The sequence below is a fragment of the Macrobrachium rosenbergii genome, chromosome 14, assembly GCF_040412425.1.
Source record: "Macrobrachium rosenbergii isolate ZJJX-2024 chromosome 14, ASM4041242v1, whole genome shotgun sequence".
Lineage (NCBI taxonomy): Eukaryota > Metazoa > Arthropoda > Malacostraca > Decapoda > Palaemonidae > Macrobrachium > Macrobrachium rosenbergii.
In genome coordinates, this window is record NC_089754.1 from 49,119,771 (window position 1) to 49,137,270 (window position 17,500).

Consider the following 17,500-nt stretch of genomic DNA (forward strand, 5'->3'; position numbering starts at 1 on the left):
TCTACCCACTGCAGTAGTGCTTTAGGCCAGTTCTGTACTGCTAAAAGGCCAATACAGTCTAAAAACAACTGAAGTATTGTTTTGAAAGAAATATCTGGTGGTCAAGAGATCAGTGTTCGACAAACTACCCTCAAGGAAACAAGAGTTCCCCTGGTCAAATCTTCGAAGAGAGAATGGGAACGAGCAAATCTTTCTGGATAGCTTCTATATCGGCTGTGGTGATCATTGGTCTCTCTTTGGTGGCCTTGATATTGTTTTTCGTCTGGGTGTTTTGCAGCAAGCGAGTAAGTTGTGAGGTCAATGTTTGTGTATGTCTTTTATTGATTACAGCAAGCGAGTAAGTTGTGAGGTCAATGTTTTGTATGTCAATTGTTTGTGAGGTCAATGTTTGTGTATGTCTTTTATTGATTACAGTTATGTTTGTGTATGTCTTTTATTGATTATCTCATGAGGTCAATGTTTGTGTATGTCTTTTATTGATTACAGCAAGCGAGTAAGTTGTGAGGTCAATGTTTGTGTATGTCTTTTACTGATTACAGCAAGCGAGTAAGTTGTGAGGTCAATGTTTGTGTATGTCTTTTATTGATTACAGTTATATTTATTATCTCATATCACCTGTCACATGGGCACACACATACATACATACATTCAGAACTAAATATATATATATATATATATATATATATATATATATATATATATATATATATATACTGTATATATATATATATATATATATATATATATATATATATATATATATATATATATATATATATATGTATACATATGTATACATATGTATATATATATATATATATATATATATATATATATATATATATATATATATATATATATATATATATATATATATATATATATATATATACATGTTCATATGTACATGTGTTCATAACTACATATTTTTATATGTACATATATATACATGTATACATCCATGTATAAATAGATATTTGCTTTTTGTTAAGTCCATTTCTCTTACAACTATATGTGCTTGATTGAGTGTATAGACTTACTATTTAAGAAAAATCTTGAAACTGGTCAAGATTTTAGCTTATGATTCAGTTGTAGGTAAATTTTAATTAGAGCTTTCCGTTCTTCTGGAAATACATTAATAACCAAAGATGAATCCAACTCTCATGAAATAGATGTTAAAATATACATACACTCAACTGTTTCCTCTTAAGTTTAATTTATTTTCGAAGTTAAAAATGGAAACTGTTTAAAGAACGCTTTGTTTATTAATGATTTAAAAAAAACTGTCAATTTACATACAATAAATCATGCAAGTTTCAAATTCCCTGGATAAATTTAATTTTATAAGGGTATTTATTTTCTATCAGTAACGTTCCTACATTTTTTCCAAGCCTAAATCTGGAACAGTTCCAGATTCTTATGATTCTTCCAAGCCTAAATCTGGAACAGTTCCAGATTCTTATGATTTTTCCAAGCCTAAACCTGGAACAGTTCCAGATTCTTATGATTTTTCTGGAACAGTTCCAGATTCTTATTAAACTAAACCTGGAACGGTTCCAGATTCTTATGATTTTTCCAAGCTTAAATCTGGAACAGTTCCAGATTCTTATGATTTTTCAAAGACTAAATCTGGAACAGTTCCAGATTCTTATGATGAGTTTCATTCTTTATATCAATTCTTATAGTGATTTGTAAAATTACACATTTTTTTCCGTAGCAGACGCATTTTAGTCTCTTGACGAATTTACTTTTTTTTTCAGAGAACGACGAGACAAGCCTCCTACAGACTCCCGGAGGAAGAAGCACCAATCCGGAACAACGATCTGCCCGAACAAATGACAAAAGGAGACTTTAGTGATTCGAAACTGAGATTCGAAACTGAATCGAAACTGACGAAGGAAACGCGGATAGAAAACTTACGTGAAGAAAAGAATTCCTCAGATCCTCCCGAAGCTTCCAGGGGCCGTTGTACCTCTGACCTCGGCCCTTCACCTTTGAAGGGGGGCGCCAAGAGAGACACCCTACTACGCCCTGCTGGTTTGGTGAAACACCAGTTTCGCGTCTCCTTCAGAGCAAAGGCCGCTGATGACAGTGCGGTGGCCAAGCTTGTTGCCTACGTTAAGTCTGATTCCTCGTCCATTTTGGATGTAAGTTCTGCAAGATAAGAAGAGGTCAGACGTTGAGACAAACGTCGGCAGAATTCATGGCGATGTGCTTAAAAAAAAAAGATAAAAGAATGTTGACTTATTCTTTTTATATATTGTATTGGGTAACTTTTTTTTTTAAATCATATTCTTTGATTCAATGCCATTCTGATATTCATTATGTAACTCGTTTTTTATATATGAACACAACCTATTTTTTATGCTTGTGTGAATCCGTTACATATTCATTTTTCTAAGCCCGTTGTTGTAAAAGACTACAAAATTTTGGCATTTATTAAAAAATCATTAAGAATATTTACCTGCTCTTATGATAATAAAAGAATAAAAACTATGTGAGTTACCTGACGAAAGCATTTTTTAAATTTTTGCACTGATTGTGAATCTATTCTAGAACCTGTTAATATTTGTCTTACCAAATATCTATATTGAGTTACTTTATAGAACAACTTTGTATTGATTTTTCTTGGCATTTTCAGAATTGTTTATACAGTTTATTTAGAAAGGTTGAATAAAATTGCCTTTTCAATAGATGTGTTTAAAAGAGTACTGCTGTAAAAACGAATTCTTGTTATTCAACCATGAATTTTATAATTCAACATGTATGTAACAATGATCTTTGTATTATATATTTTGCAAATAACTTTTTTTTTTATTTCTACTTTTGTGAGCATGCATGACTTCGATAATAAAACAAAATTTCGATAACAATATTTCTTAACTTTTATCCACTCCATAACAGAAATAAGGCAGTCAGAGCATAATAGACACGAAACAGAAGGCTGAACGAAATCACCTTTTAAATAGTGAAAGCTGTGCTTTAAGCGCATTTCGGGCAAAACATGGAAACTGTTTTCAGCAAACCTGGAAGGATAAAAATTTATTCCATTTTCTATGTAACTTGAATATTCTCTGCAACAGCAGTTTAGGTGTGTTGGTTCTTACAGGTAGGCTGGCGGGATTAAAGGCTTAAGCGGCGAGAAAGAGCTGTTTTACTCTAAAAAATACCAAACATTTAGCGAAACTGGTCATATGGTTGTCCTTCTCCATTTGCTATTTTTTTTTTTTTTTTGCCAGTTTTCCTAAGGGAAAACTTTTCATTAAAATAGAATTTTTGTTATATGAAATATATTCGTTTGAATGCTAAAAACAAAACGACAATCTATGATTCTTAAAATTAGAGTCCGTTCTAGAGCGATATTTGGGAGCAGCTGTCAGCCGAAATCCGTGCCACGTTTTAAAAAATAACCATTATTTACATATTTACCAGGATTATAATATTACGAAAGGTCTTAATATGATGAAAATAATTCTAGAACTGATTACTTCAGCAGGTTTTAGCTCTGTAGTGAATCTAAGCACCAAACATATTGACTGAGAATGTTTGGTCTGGCAGCGCCGCTAAAACGCTAAAGACGGTTTGGAAATAATATTGTAAAATTGATGGGTGCCAAACGGCCTTCTAGAAACTTTCAGAGTGAATCATTCTTTGATATTTCATATCTTTTAGTCACAGGTAAAAGCTATAAAAATTTTTTTATTCTTATACTTCTAGAAATGAAGCATATGGTTTATTTACTAAACGTGGTCAACTGGCCTTGACCGTGTTAATCCCCTGCCTGCTTTCGTGCTATGAAAAATGAAAAAAAATAATCCGGCCGTAAAGTCTTGGGTATGTTTTGGATTTAAATCTTAACCAGGTAGCTTGTGACGACGGTTTTAGTGACCATAAATCAATCAGTCGCTACTTAGAAGCAGGCAGTAAAAACCGGTTCGCTGCTAATTTTCTTTGTATGTACCTATAATCGTAAACACCTGGATGGAAGGTCCAAATTAGATGAATTCACACACTGAAACATTGTAAGGGAAAGTAAGGTGAGTAAATTTTGTGTAGGTAATATAACACGGTTAATGAAGCTTTTCCCTTGTAAGTTCTTTCAAGATTTTTCGTAGGGATCTTATTTACTGTTACCGTAAAATTCGTACAAGAACAATTCATTTTACGGTTGTTCAGATGTAATCATTATCTCTGTTACTGTTATTATTATTATTATTATTATTATTATTATTATTATTATTATTATTATTATTATTATTATTAATAGATTCACAATTTCGTGCAAAACAATCTGTGTAATAAAAATCCACAATTATTAGTAAATATATTACTATATAAAATATGTAAAATAAACCACAGACTTTCGAACACTTGAACGGTGTTCCTCATCAGTGCTAACGTGATGAGGAACACCGTTCAAGTGTTCGAAAGTCTTTCGTTTATTTTACATGTTTTTTTAATATAGTAATATATTATTATATATTATTATTGTTATTATTATTATTATTATTATTATTATTATTATTATTATTATTATTGGAGAAACAAATCCACAGTTATTTCTATGTACATATATTTAAAGATAAATCTGTACAGATAGCTTTCGGGAATCTGTACAGATTTATCTTTAAATATATGTATATATACATAAATGTGGATTTGTTTCTCCATTTTAAGACTCATGCTATTATTATTATTATTATTATTATTATTATTATTATTATTATTATTATTATTATTATTCATAATGTGTGATCATGTATGCAGAACAAGTTTAAGAATCATTAACTTGACCCAAAAAAATAAAACGAGAACAGCATAAAATCAAACCATTATTATTATTATTATTATTATTATTATTATTATTATTCATAATTAACTTGACCCAAAAAAAAGAAAAAGAGAACTGTATAAAATAGAAAACAAAATGGGGAAATCAAGACTTACGTTGAACTAAATTCCTTTACGTAGAAATTAGGCGGTTGTTAACTTATGTATGAATAGTAAAAGAAAAAAATACATTTTGTTTGCTTAGCATCACTATAACTTCTAACAGGTGAAGTAAAAGCTTAAAATATCCATAGCTTTCATCGATACATACTGATTCTTTATCATATTTATTGGAGAGCTTTTCTTGTATTTTCAGTCATTGGCTCAAGTTAAAGATTTATCGTTTCACTGTCTTGTTAAGTCATAAAGATGAGAAAGCAGACTGTACAATAAAGCAGACGATTAAAATTGATAAATACACTATGCAATCTCTCATTTCATTTGCTAAATAAAACTGATAAAACTGTGGCACATTAACCCCCCGTGCACTGGTACTTCGTTAAGTAAATGCATAAGTAAACAAATACATACATAAATATATACATGTTATATATGCAGAATCTACTGGTCACTTTTTACCAGACACATATGTAATTCTAATAGCCACAATGCCCTCTTAACTTATATATGTGTGTGTGTGTGTGTGTGCAGCAAGTTGCAAATAAATATAATCCTAAAAAATATAAGATTAATAGTGGAGTGGTATAATTTTACGGAATCGACAATTACGTTAGTAAGTAAATGGAAAAAGAAAACAAAAGAAAATATAAATGTAAAGAAAAACAAATTGGTTGAACGATGCTCTAAAGTCAGTCAATAAAAACTTATTTCATAAAGATTTACATTTCCAGCATTTGAAATGACATTAATTGACAATTTAGATATCAGTTTTTAACACTAATATTAAAACATCACACAAATTAAAGCAACAGAGAAAGACTATTATATTTCATCATAAGACAGGAATCGAATCATTTCTTCATGATTAGAACATATGAGAAAAAGAAAGGATAACAGGAAACAAGTTTTATTATAACGTAAAACCTGAATATTCAAGAGCTTATCTTACTCCTTCATAAAACAGACTTTTCTTCAGTCTAATTTCATTTGTTTCATAAGGTCAACACAAACAAATCAAATGTCAAATGCCAGTAATTTATTGAAAGACATAACATGCTTTATGGAGGATCGAATAACCAACTTCATCTTTGACGTGATTATTCACAGTTTCACGCGATAAAAGAATGAAAGTTATCAGCTTTCATAATCAACGCTCATAAGATAAACCAAACGTCACTAATTTATTGAAATACATAACATACTTTATGAAGAAACGAATGACCATCTTCATCTAAGAATGTTTATTCACAGTTTCACGCGATAAAAGAATGAAAGTTATCAGCATTCATAATCAACGCTCATAACATAAATCAAATGTCATTAATTTATTGAAAGACATAACATACTTTATGAAGGAACGAATACGAATTTCATCTAAGACATGTTTATTCAGTTTTATGCGATAAAAAAAGGAAAGTTATTAGCTTTCATAATAAACACACATAAGATTATCTAGGCCTTTCACCCTCATTACATCTAGCTAAGATATCCACAAGTTCTACATAATTATCCTGCCTGCTTTCCAGCAGTTCTATGAACTCTGCATTGTTATTTACAGGTTTCACATTCTCGCTGTAAGGTCTGGAAGATCTGGACCAGTAGCTGACTTTACTCGACTGATACGATGCAGCAGAAGTTAACATTTCGACATAGCCTGGTAATTTAGACTTGAAAGACCTCACAGAGTCGCCGAGTCTGTCCTTGACCTTGACGTGGAGGAAATGGTCAAACCCCCTGCCTGAACTAGGGTCTACAAGACCCTGGCCTGAACTGTCCTGAGTGGGAGCACCATTGATGTCAGACGGCACGCGCTCTCTTTCCTCGGCTATGTCTGGTAATCCGTTTGTGATGGCGAGGCTTCGATGCAGTCTCTTACCTGGATGTGTCTTAATGGAAGGGACATTAACCGTAAGATTTGTGTTTTGTTGCTGTGGGTCCGGAATGTCGATGTCGACGAAGGAAGACTCCGCTGAATGAGTTTCTTGTCGATGTGGAAAAAATAACGAAGACTGTCGAATGTTAGCCTTTACCTGCAAGGAAATCCGTTCGGTATTAACACATGTTTTGAAATGTTTTATTTACATTAAATAAAACATATTCATTTCACAGAAATGAATGCTTTATTTAATGAACAAATGCCTACATACAGACTATTTTGAAGAAAATTGCTCAAAACCTTATAAACTACAAATATTTCAAAATTAGATTAAAAATATATATATTTAAAAGAAAATCACTGGGGCAAAGAATGAGAGCTTTGTTCACAACCGACTACTAAACAGAAAATAAATTATTTCCGTGAACTTTAACGGAAGTTAAAAAAATTGATAATTCACTTCATTCGGAGAGTTCTTTGGCAATGTGATATGCATAAGTAAAGAATTGTCAAAATACTGAAAAACGCACAAATGATTTCGATAACTCTCTCAATGCAAAAAGGTAACAAAACAGAATAAGTTTAAACTATTCACTCACCAAATTCTTTGTTTCCATTTTGGAGAGAAGAGTATTAAGTCCGGGAAGACTACACCAGGATTCAGCTTCTTACTCTGGAGGGAGCCTCAGGATAAATGCCTTCTGGATGTCGAGAAGGTACAAAGAAAAGCTGCCAAATCCATTTAATTTATAGCCAAATGTTAGAGGTCATACCCACCTGGACAATTAAATGCCCTACCTGAGCCCTAGGAAGAGGGTGGTATTCAGAGGGATTAAATTGGGGTTGCCGATTTCAACCGAGACCGTCGAAATATTTAATCTGTAAGGGGCCTCAAATCATTTAAACTCATACCCCATGCGCGCCATTTCTTTAAAGGTCATGCCCGTTGTGGACAATTAAATGCCCTACCTGGAAGCCCTGGGAAAAGGGTCGTATTCAGAGGAATTAAATTTGGGTTTCCGGATAAAAGCGCGACCATCTGATATATTTAATCCGAAAATGGCCTAAAACTATTCAAACTCATACCCCACGCGTGCTATTCTACTCTTTAAAGGCCATGCCCGTTGTGGACAATTAAATGCCCTACCTGGTGGGCTTAGAAAAGGGTGGTATTTCGAAGGATTAACTTGGGTTTCTGGTATACCATCGCGACCTTCAAAATATATAATCCTCTTGGTTAGTTTTGAGAAGTTCTGAACAGACGAATTTCCCTCATCATAAATATACAACCCAAGCATGATCGAGCCTGCTGTCCAGCACGTGGGAAGATCTGCGATAGACCTTGTCACAGATACTCTTGGATTCTGAAAACATGCGGATCAAGTCAATGTTATGCGATGGAAACATGACAATAAGAGGAAAGTAAAAACAAGTCTAATACAACGTGTATTTGGATATTTATTTTCCGAGCGTTTGCTGCATTAGACTCTCACACAGCGCCATGTGCTTATTTCAAATGTGGACATGATCCTAATGTTGCTAAATTTCAAGGACAGTTGTAAGGTCGTAGAGAAACTTCCATAGACGACGCATTTCTTAAAATGATTGGTGTAACCCAGACTAAGAGAAAAAAAAAATCTGAACACACTCGTATTTCGTCAGTTATAATAATAATAATAATAATAATAATAATAATAATAATAATAATAATAATAATATTACTTTTTTAGGCAGTCAGTCAACAAATCAAGTAAACCAATTTCTTCTTCGTTGAAAGCTCTCTCTCTCTCTCTCTCTCTCTCTCTCTCTCTCTCTCTCTCTCTCTCTCTCTCACACACATATATATATATATTTATATATATATATATACATATATATATATATATATATATATATATATATATATATATATATATATATATATATATATATATATATATATATATATATATATATATATATATATATATATATATATATATATATATATATATATATATATATATATATATATATATATATATATATATATATATCTTCAAGAACACTCAATACTTTAATTAGACTTCCATCGTAAATCTCTCTCCTCCTATAACAGAGATTAAAAAAAAAAAATAAAAACAATATTTCCTTGGACTGCCCGATTGTTGATTTTGGTGCCTTATTCCAGCGTGAATGCTTAATAGCAAGACCAGAAGGTAATGCTTTTCTGACCTCGGCCACAAAGACAAAAGATGCTCCACTTATTGTATTTATTATTGATCGCCCTATCACCGCCCTCCCCACCAGCCAACCAACGCCAGGATAATCCATCCAAACAATATCCCTTCCCCCGACACCAAACAAACCCCCTAACACTTTCTCCACGAAAATGAGAGCATGACATTGTGATGGCCGAAGGTTGGGAGAGCTCATCTCACAACGATAAACAAAGCTCCCACCGACCAATAACCCTGTCATCGACTGGAAAACTTTCCTGTCAAAACTCGGGTTGATCGCTGCGACAAATTGAGAGACATCTCGAATGGAACGACATAAAACTGTTTTCATTTGTCTCTTGTCATAAAGCCTACGCTATGCTCCTGTTTATATAACAAGAAGACCTCTCGCTCTCTCTCTCTCTCTCTCTCTCTCTCCTACGTTATGCTCCTGCGAAGATGATCCTGTTTATATAACAAGAAGACTCTCTCTCTCTCTCTCCTATGTTATGTTTCTGTGAAGATGAACCTGTTTATATAACAAGCAGACCTCTCTCTCTCTCTCTCTCTCTCTCTCTCTCTCTCTCTCTCTCTCTCTCTCTCTCAAATTTAGAATGGGAAGTGATCTTGCTCACCGTTTCTTCCTTGGGTACTTCATTAGGTTTTTATATTTTCAGTGAAAATATGACATACAAGAAAATGTCTAATTATTGTATGAAATAATCATACGAATTTTGGTTTCGTGGAAGATATATCTTTTTCCTTCTCTCTGGGGTTAATGTGAACTTACATAATAAAGTTCTATATCTTGAAATGAAATAATAGTAAAAAACATTTTCCTTTTATTTAAATTTATTTTCGTTTCCCACTTTTCCCGTAATGTTTTTAGATGCTAGTCAAAGCTATACATTGGTAAGATTGTACTTTACTTGCTTAATAAGTAAATCACGGTATTATTATTATCGAAATAGTTTAACCAGACCACTGGGCTGACTTTTCTAAACAGGGTAAAACAGAAGCAATCAGTAGTTCTTTGACTCAGGGAAAATATACATTGTACATATTCAGTTATATTACAGATCTCTTTAATAACCACAGTCCCTCGTTTTGTGTGTATGTGCTTTTATTATTTTTTAAAGAAAATCAAATGCATTCCTCGCTTATCGCACTGACAACCATGAATATAAGACAAATTATTTCCTTAAGCATCCTTCCTGTGCTTCTCCGCTGCGATGCAACTTAAAACAGATTCTTCTTCTTCTTCCATTTGTAAGAGATCCTTCCCTCCCCTTCCCCATATTCCATCCCCGCCCTCAAGATTTCTTTCCTTGCGGGCATCTTATGGAAGTACGGCACCCTCTCGGTAAAACAACCACAAACGAAAAAGAAAAAGCCTCGGGTAATCCGTTCATTTTTTTTCAAGCACACCTAAGCCTCTTTTCGAGAGCATTTCTTGTTGTCATTTTCCTTTGAAAGTTTTTTTTTTTTTATTGCTTCCATGTTCTTTGAAACAATACCCCTTGGAGAGCCTCTAAGGATTTGTTATATAAAATCGCCTAAAATCTTGTTACGTATTCTTTCTTTGCATTGCCTCTCAGTGAGGATAATGCCTTTTTCCAAAACAAATGCATCTCTCTCTCTCTTTCTCCCTTCCCCAACAACGCTCTCTCTCTCTCTCCCTTCCCCAACACCGCTCTCTCTCTTTCTCTCTCTTCCCCAACACCGCTCCCCCCGCCATTAAGTCTCACACAGATTAGAAAGATGACGAAGCCACATAACATTTTTTTATATTCTCATAAGGATCAACGACCATTTCTGTTCACTATGCTGTCTTCTTATATTCCTATTCTTTGCTACATAAATTTTTATCACTTATACACGAGTGACTATTTTATGTTCACAAATATTGAGCCACAAATATCGTTTAATACACAATTCCTGTACCCTGGAAATAACTTATACCCAATGAAAATTATAAATAAGTGCTTCGTCCCCCGGCAGGACGCGAACCTTGCCTAATTTTGAAACAACGGTAAACAGTGACTTTACAGTTTATCAATTATAATTCTCCTTAGGTGTAAGTTATTCCAAAAGTATGGTGAACTGAATATTAAACGATATTTATGGCCTAATATTTGTCGATAAATTGAATATGTCAATTATGATTTTCTTGTGGATATGATTGCAATGTTAATAGCAAACTTTCTCGTTTTCAGAATTTAAAGGTAGGCCTAATGAGACCGTAATTAAATCAAGGCAATTTATGAATATTCTTTATTCAGATTTGAATTTCTCTCGTCGTGTTTACGGAAGAATCACAAACAAAAATGACTGCTTACTGGTTCAGTGAAGATATTTGTGAAAACTGCAGTAAACTAAAAAAAAAAAAAAAATCATTACATCAGTTATATTAAAACATGAATATAAGTATAAACAAGTCGTGAGAAATCCATCACCAGTTATATTTCCAACAATCTTCTATTGTCCGTCGCCATCTTGATGGTCGGAGCCCAAATCAAACATCGTACTTATAGGTCTTCTAAGCAGCATCCGTTAGCGCAGGCTCGGATTCCATGCCACTACTGCGCTCTCATCAGCATCTTTCGGTTTGAAGGAGAAACGAACATGCTTTTTCACAGAACTGGAAAGACGTAGGCCTAAGGCGTCTCTCTTTAACGGCGGTGGACTGAGGTCAGCATTGCAGTGTCGCATGACAGGCAAAGGAAGACTTGGGGATGCTGCCAATTCGTTTTCAGAGCTTTCTCGTCTCTTCTCCTCTAACTCTTTTCTTTCCTTCGGCTTCGTCGACGATTTCGAATCGGTTTCAAGTCTCAGTTTTGATTTCCGAAATCCTAGGTCTACCTCTTCCGGCAGGTCATCGGCCAGGATTGCAGCTTCCGCCTCCTCTGTGAGCCGGGAGGCGTTCGCTCCTGAGTTGTTCTGCAAGAGATTCAGAAGTCAGGTGACTGACATTAAAAATATGAATCAGTCACATCTTTATCTTTGTTTATGATAACTATACACTTTTGAGAAAAGGTCAGAAGTATCTGTTCTTGCACACCAATATATATATATATATATATATATATATATATATATATATATATATATATATATATATATATATATATATATATATATATATATTATTGTAAGAACAGAAACTTTTGACCTTTTTCTCAAAAGGGTGAATAGTTATTATAAACAAGATAAAGCTGTAGCTGATTCATATTTTCAACATTAGTTACTCTATAATATATATATATATATATATATATATATATATATATATATATATATATATATATATATATATATATATATATACACACAACGTCCTACACCGGATCTTGATGTCCGTGTAACTAATAAGAACTTGGATACTTTGAATTGATTATTAACTAGGTAAATCGGTATATTCATGGATAAATCATAACGATATTGAGCAAATAACGCGTGACGAAATTATATACGAAATATGTTGAATCTACTTGTTTTAGATTTATGTAAGAAACTATAAATGGCAAGAGATATGCAAAAAATATTATCCAGTACTGTTCTTTAATATTAGACTGTAGTTCAGATTAATTAATGGGAAGTACTTATGAAAAAAAAAACCTTTGGTTAATGTTAGTATATCGAATACTCATAAGCAGACTATTTATTATTAAAAAATCAACCGCATTACAGTACAAGAAATCATGCACGCATTAGATACCTATATTCTACTTACTTGCTTGAGGCAACACAAACAGCAGAGCATTAAGACTATGCCTATTAAGACAGCGCCGAAGTAGATAATAGCTACGACAGCTATCCAGACATATCTAACGACGAAACCGCGATGGAGTTCCATTCCTTCGCCAAGATATCCGGAATACCCAGGAAGAAGTGAGTCCTGGGAATCCCCTGCTGTAATTCTGTGGACGGTCAAAGGCAGGCTGAAATCCAGACCGGTCATGTTGGTGAAACCGATGCAGAAGCAAATAAACTGGGCTAAGAGTAACGAATAATTGTCCATCCTGTAGTGGCAGAGGTCACTAAACCCAGTTGTTATATTAACGCGTCCCAGAGGAAGACTGGCCTCAATCTCTGTAGCTTGACTGAGCTTTGCGTCCCAGAGGAAGAATGAGCTCAATGTTTGTAGCTTGACTGAGCTCTGCGTCCCAGAGGAAGACTGAGCTCAGTGTCTGTAGCTTAACTGACCTCCACGTTCCAGAGGAAGACTGAGCTCAGTGTCTGTAGCTTGACTGACCTCCACGTTCCAGAGAAGATGAGCTCAGTGTCTGTAGCTTGACTGCCACCACATTCCAGAGGAAGACTGAGATCAATGTTTGTAGCTTGACTGAGCTCTGCGTCTCTGAGGAAAACTGAGCTCAGTCTGTAGCTTGACTGAGCTCTGTAGAGCGTGACACTGAGGCGACTGTCGAAGGCAACACAGCGAGGTTTTTAAAATTCCAGAAAAAGGAGTGGCCTGACTTCCTTCGGGTCTGACGATGTACGTGTAGGGATTAGCACTCTGTCGTCAGAAGATTAGTCTGTCCTTCCGGATAATTACCCCGGTATCGAACCGAAGGGTGAGTCACTGACCCTGGGATTTCCTTTTTGACCTCTGACCTATTATAAGCTCCTAAGGGAACAGTATACCAGATTAGATTACCTGAAAGTATGTAAACACCATAAGGTCTGTGAGTGTGGATATGTGCGTGTGTGAGAGAGAGAGAGAGAGAGAGAGAGAGAGAGAGAGAGAGAGAGAGAGATCTATATATATATATATATATATATATATATATATATATATATATATATATATATATATATATATCTCTCTATATTATACATACTATATATATATATATATATATATATATATATATATATATATATATATATATATATATATATATATATATATATATATATATATGGTAAAAATCTAATAACAGATGCAGTCCTATGCTTGTTATAATATCCTTTTTTTATATATTTTGTGAACTACACCCTCACACATTCAACAGACCCCTTTTATGCAGATGCCTTTTATTTATCGGGTAGCACAATCATACTGTCAGCCAAGAGCGTCAATGTTTACAGATGCTGGACCCCAGAGTTCTATCTAGATTACGCATCAGTAAAGATCATAATGAGTTCCTTTCCCTCACCGTTTTCTCCTTTAACCAGTTTAAATGTCTGGGAATCACTGTCCCTCTTCTCTCTTTCAGGTCGGAACATGGCGAAGGGTATAAGGGATTGGGAGGGGGGGGATGTTGGATAGAGGATTTTTATAGGTATTTCCCAGGATCTTTGTTGTTATTGGATTTTACTATAATTGTAGCTGAACGCCTGAAAGGAACTTACTGGGGGAGAGGAGAGAGAGAGAGAGAGAGAGAGAGAGAGAGAGAGAGAGAGAGAGAGAGAGAGAGAAATGAATTCCGCTTATGAAACCACAATATTAATAATCAAGATAAAATGTGTATCCATATGTACATATACATACACCCAAATCAATCAATCAGTCAATCAATAAATACATACATATATATATATATATATATATATATATATATATATATATATATATATATATATATATATATATATATATTAACTTTATCACATACACAATTGTTCTGTGCATTAGTAGAATTTCTAAAGGACCTCATTCAAACTGGATGGTATCTAACAGGGTTTTTATTCAGAAAAAGTTACAAGCTTTTTTGGACTGTTTGTCCAAGAAAGCTTGTAACTTTTCTGAATAAAAACTCCGGTATATGTATATATATATATATATATATATATATATATATATATATATATATATATATATATATATATATATTACTCAAATAAAAATGTTTATATATACATATGTATGTATGTATATATATAAAATGTTATATATATATATATATATATATATATATATATATATATATATATATATATATATATATATATATATATATTACATATACATACATATATCTCAGTTTCGTCATGTTATATAACTCTTCACTACGAAAGATTCAAGGGCAGCAGTAGTGTAGGGAGGAGGGTTAATAAGTACATATGGAGAGGGGACAAGGACCGTGGGAGGTAATTAAAGGTAGGTGTCCCCTTCTGAAGAAACTATAAGGGTATTGCTGTCTTGGCTGTTGTACTCTTATTGTTAAGATATTATTATTATTATTATTATTATTATTATTATTATTATATGAAGGAATTTTTATAAATGTTTATTTTATTAATGAGCTCTTCCATATCCTCGCGATCAAACATAAATAGGAAATATTTCAATGCACGCATTTTCTTTCGTTAATACAGTAGTAAGATTTGTCTTACTAACGCACACAAACACACACACACACACACACACACACACATTGTATCTGTCGAGAAGGCAAAGTTGAAAATAAGAGTATAACTATTTCCCCTTGTTACTTGTATTAGAACTCAAAATCATTTACAAACGGGGACGCTGAAAAATGTTTGTAGATCGCCAAAATAATGGGGTTCATTTAAGCGCAGAGGGACAGCTTAATTTTTAAGTAAAAAACCTCACTCTCTCCGATAAAATACAAATCCTTACACCCAAAGGGATGACAGTGAGATCGCACCCATATTTACAGAATGAAAGCGCATATGGCATCGGTTTAGTTTGTCTGGCTATGAGATAATTGATATTTCTTTTCAACTCACCTTTCTTATGGTTTTTCCTTTTAATCCAAGCGAATACAACAATTGGCATGGATTGATATACGGATTTTATATTTGCTATAAAATCCAGTTAAATTCTTTCTAAAGTTATTGTCATCATTTAAGTTATTGTCATCATTTATATATATATATATATATATATATATATATATATATATATATATATATATATATATATATAGAAATATATCACGTGTGGAAAGTGAATACCAGGTCTCTCAGGTGGGAAAGTGACAGTCTAAAAGAAGTCGGAACCTGAGCAACTGTTTATTACTGAACTTCTGCCTGCCATTTTCTTGTGGTATTCATTCCGAATTATCCCTTCTGAGTGAATAAGATAGAAATCATACAGAAGTCACGTACATCTACTGTGATTTTTTAAGCACACTCACACACACGTGTACACACACACATACACACGGATACTTGATAATGTGGACTGTTTGTCCAAGAAAGCTTGTAACTTTTTCTGAATATAAAAAAACTCCATTAGATACCACCCAATTTGAATGGGGTCCTGTGATTTTTAGTAATTCTACTAATGCATAGAACAATTGTGGATGTTTGTCCAAGAAAGCTTGTAACTTTTTCTGAATAAAAAAAAACTTTATAGGTCCTTTTATATTCTATATATATATATATATATATATATATATATATATATATATATATATATATATATATATATATATATATATATATATAAAAGTCATACGTATTATCACTTTTACATAAAAGTCAAGATCATCCTCAAAATTCCTATGAAAGACGGAATATGAAGTGAAAGTTCATCAATTACCCTTGATGAAAAAAACAAACAATGAAAGGTAAAGAAAGCCAGTGAAATTTACAAGTCCTTAAGGTATTGTAGACGGGATTATAAACGCGCGGGAAAAGGCAGGCGGTTTTTCGACGGTCCCTTAGAAACATCTTTTAAGCTTAACACCTGCTTAAAAATACCGAAGGTCAGTGTTGACAGAGAGTCACGCTGGAATACTGGAAATTAACAGAAGAGGTGACCTGGACGCATTTTCCCCGAGATGTAACCGAGCACCGGGATCTTTCCCTGAAAAAAGCGGGACGCCATATCTTAAAAGCTATCCATAGAATTTCCTTGAAAATAATTTTTTTTGTTTCCCACACCCAAATTACTTATTAACCCAATCTAAGCTACTCTAAACTAACCTAGAAGCATGGCAAAAAACACCTAGACTGGTGCAATACATCTCAGGAATTTGTGACCTGGACCATAAGATAACTGAAAAAGGTCAGTACTGGGGTTGGTTATGGTTAACCAGGACCCACTGTAGTTAATGAACTGGGCAACATGAGGAGCAGTCCTTAAATGAGTCATGTAAATGGAAGGATTTTACAAACTTTATAAACAAAAGAGGTATCTGGATAAGTGGGCGAGAGAGAAGATTGGGGTCAATGCAGAATTATTGTTGTTTTAGTTTTAAACTGGCCTGGCCTTATGCCAGCAGGGTTCTTACAAAGAGGGAAGCCGAATGAATAAATTTTGTTTGTGACAGATAGTAAGTTTTATTGCAATGACCTTTTTTGTGGTGCTGGAGCAGTATCCCCTTGTTAATAAATTTATAGCGTATGCATGCTATCCTTTCGTTTTTATTACGATATTTTTTATATCATTCTACATCAAAATATATCTGAAATTAAGTCAAAGATTTACATATTTGTACATTTAATATTTTAAGAGGAAATTTTCTTCCGAATAATGTTATTTCATACATAAAAATAA

At 33.4% G+C, this 17,500-nt stretch overlaps 3 protein-coding genes across 3 annotated transcripts; 1 reads left to right on the forward strand and 2 right to left on the reverse strand.

Annotated features, from left to right (window-relative positions):
* LOC136846115 (uncharacterized) lies at nucleotides 1–2,867 on the forward strand. Its single transcript, XM_067116859.1, has 2 exons — nucleotides 1–284; nucleotides 1,761–2,867. Exons 1-2 carry the CDS (start codon nucleotides 174–176, stop codon nucleotides 2,163–2,165), a joined length of 516 nt encoding a protein of 171 aa, XP_066972960.1. The 5' UTR covers nucleotides 1–173; the 3' UTR covers nucleotides 2,166–2,867.
* A 3,104-nt stretch (nucleotides 2,868–5,971) lies between these two features.
* LOC136845618 (uncharacterized) lies at nucleotides 5,972–7,913 on the reverse strand. The gene is made up of 2 exons (XM_067115778.1): nucleotides 7,426–7,913; nucleotides 5,972–6,980 (listed from the first exon to the last, which is right to left on the reverse strand). Exons 1-2 carry the CDS (start codon nucleotides 7,441–7,443, stop codon nucleotides 6,399–6,401), a joined length of 600 nt encoding a protein of 199 aa, XP_066971879.1. The 5' UTR covers nucleotides 7,444–7,913; the 3' UTR covers nucleotides 5,972–6,398.
* Nucleotides 7,914–11,283: 3,370 nt separating this feature from the next.
* Nucleotides 11,284–13,488, reverse strand: LOC136846116 (uncharacterized). The gene is made up of 2 exons (XM_067116860.1): nucleotides 12,758–13,488; nucleotides 11,284–11,964 (listed from the first exon to the last, which is right to left on the reverse strand). Exons 1-2 carry the CDS (start codon nucleotides 13,043–13,045, stop codon nucleotides 11,578–11,580), a joined length of 675 nt encoding a protein of 224 aa, XP_066972961.1. The 5' UTR covers nucleotides 13,046–13,488; the 3' UTR covers nucleotides 11,284–11,577.
* Nucleotides 13,489–17,500: the final 4,012 nt, after the last annotated feature.

Coding starts and splice junctions, on each gene's coding strand:
- LOC136846115 (XM_067116859.1), top strand. CDS start 174: ATGGGAACGAGCAAATCTTTCTGGATAGCTTCTATATCGGCTGTGGTG. Junction 285..1,760: donor GGGTGTTTTGCAGCAAGCGA/GTAAGTTGTGAG, acceptor TTTTTTTTTCAG/AGAACGACGAGACAAGCCTC.
- LOC136846116 (XM_067116860.1), bottom strand. CDS start 13,045: ATGGACAATTATTCGTTACTCTTAGCCCAGTTTATTTGCTTCTGCATC. Junction 11,965..12,757: donor GTTTGTGTTGCCTCAAGCAA/GTAAGTAGAATA, acceptor AATCTCTTGCAG/AACAACTCAGGAGCGAACGC.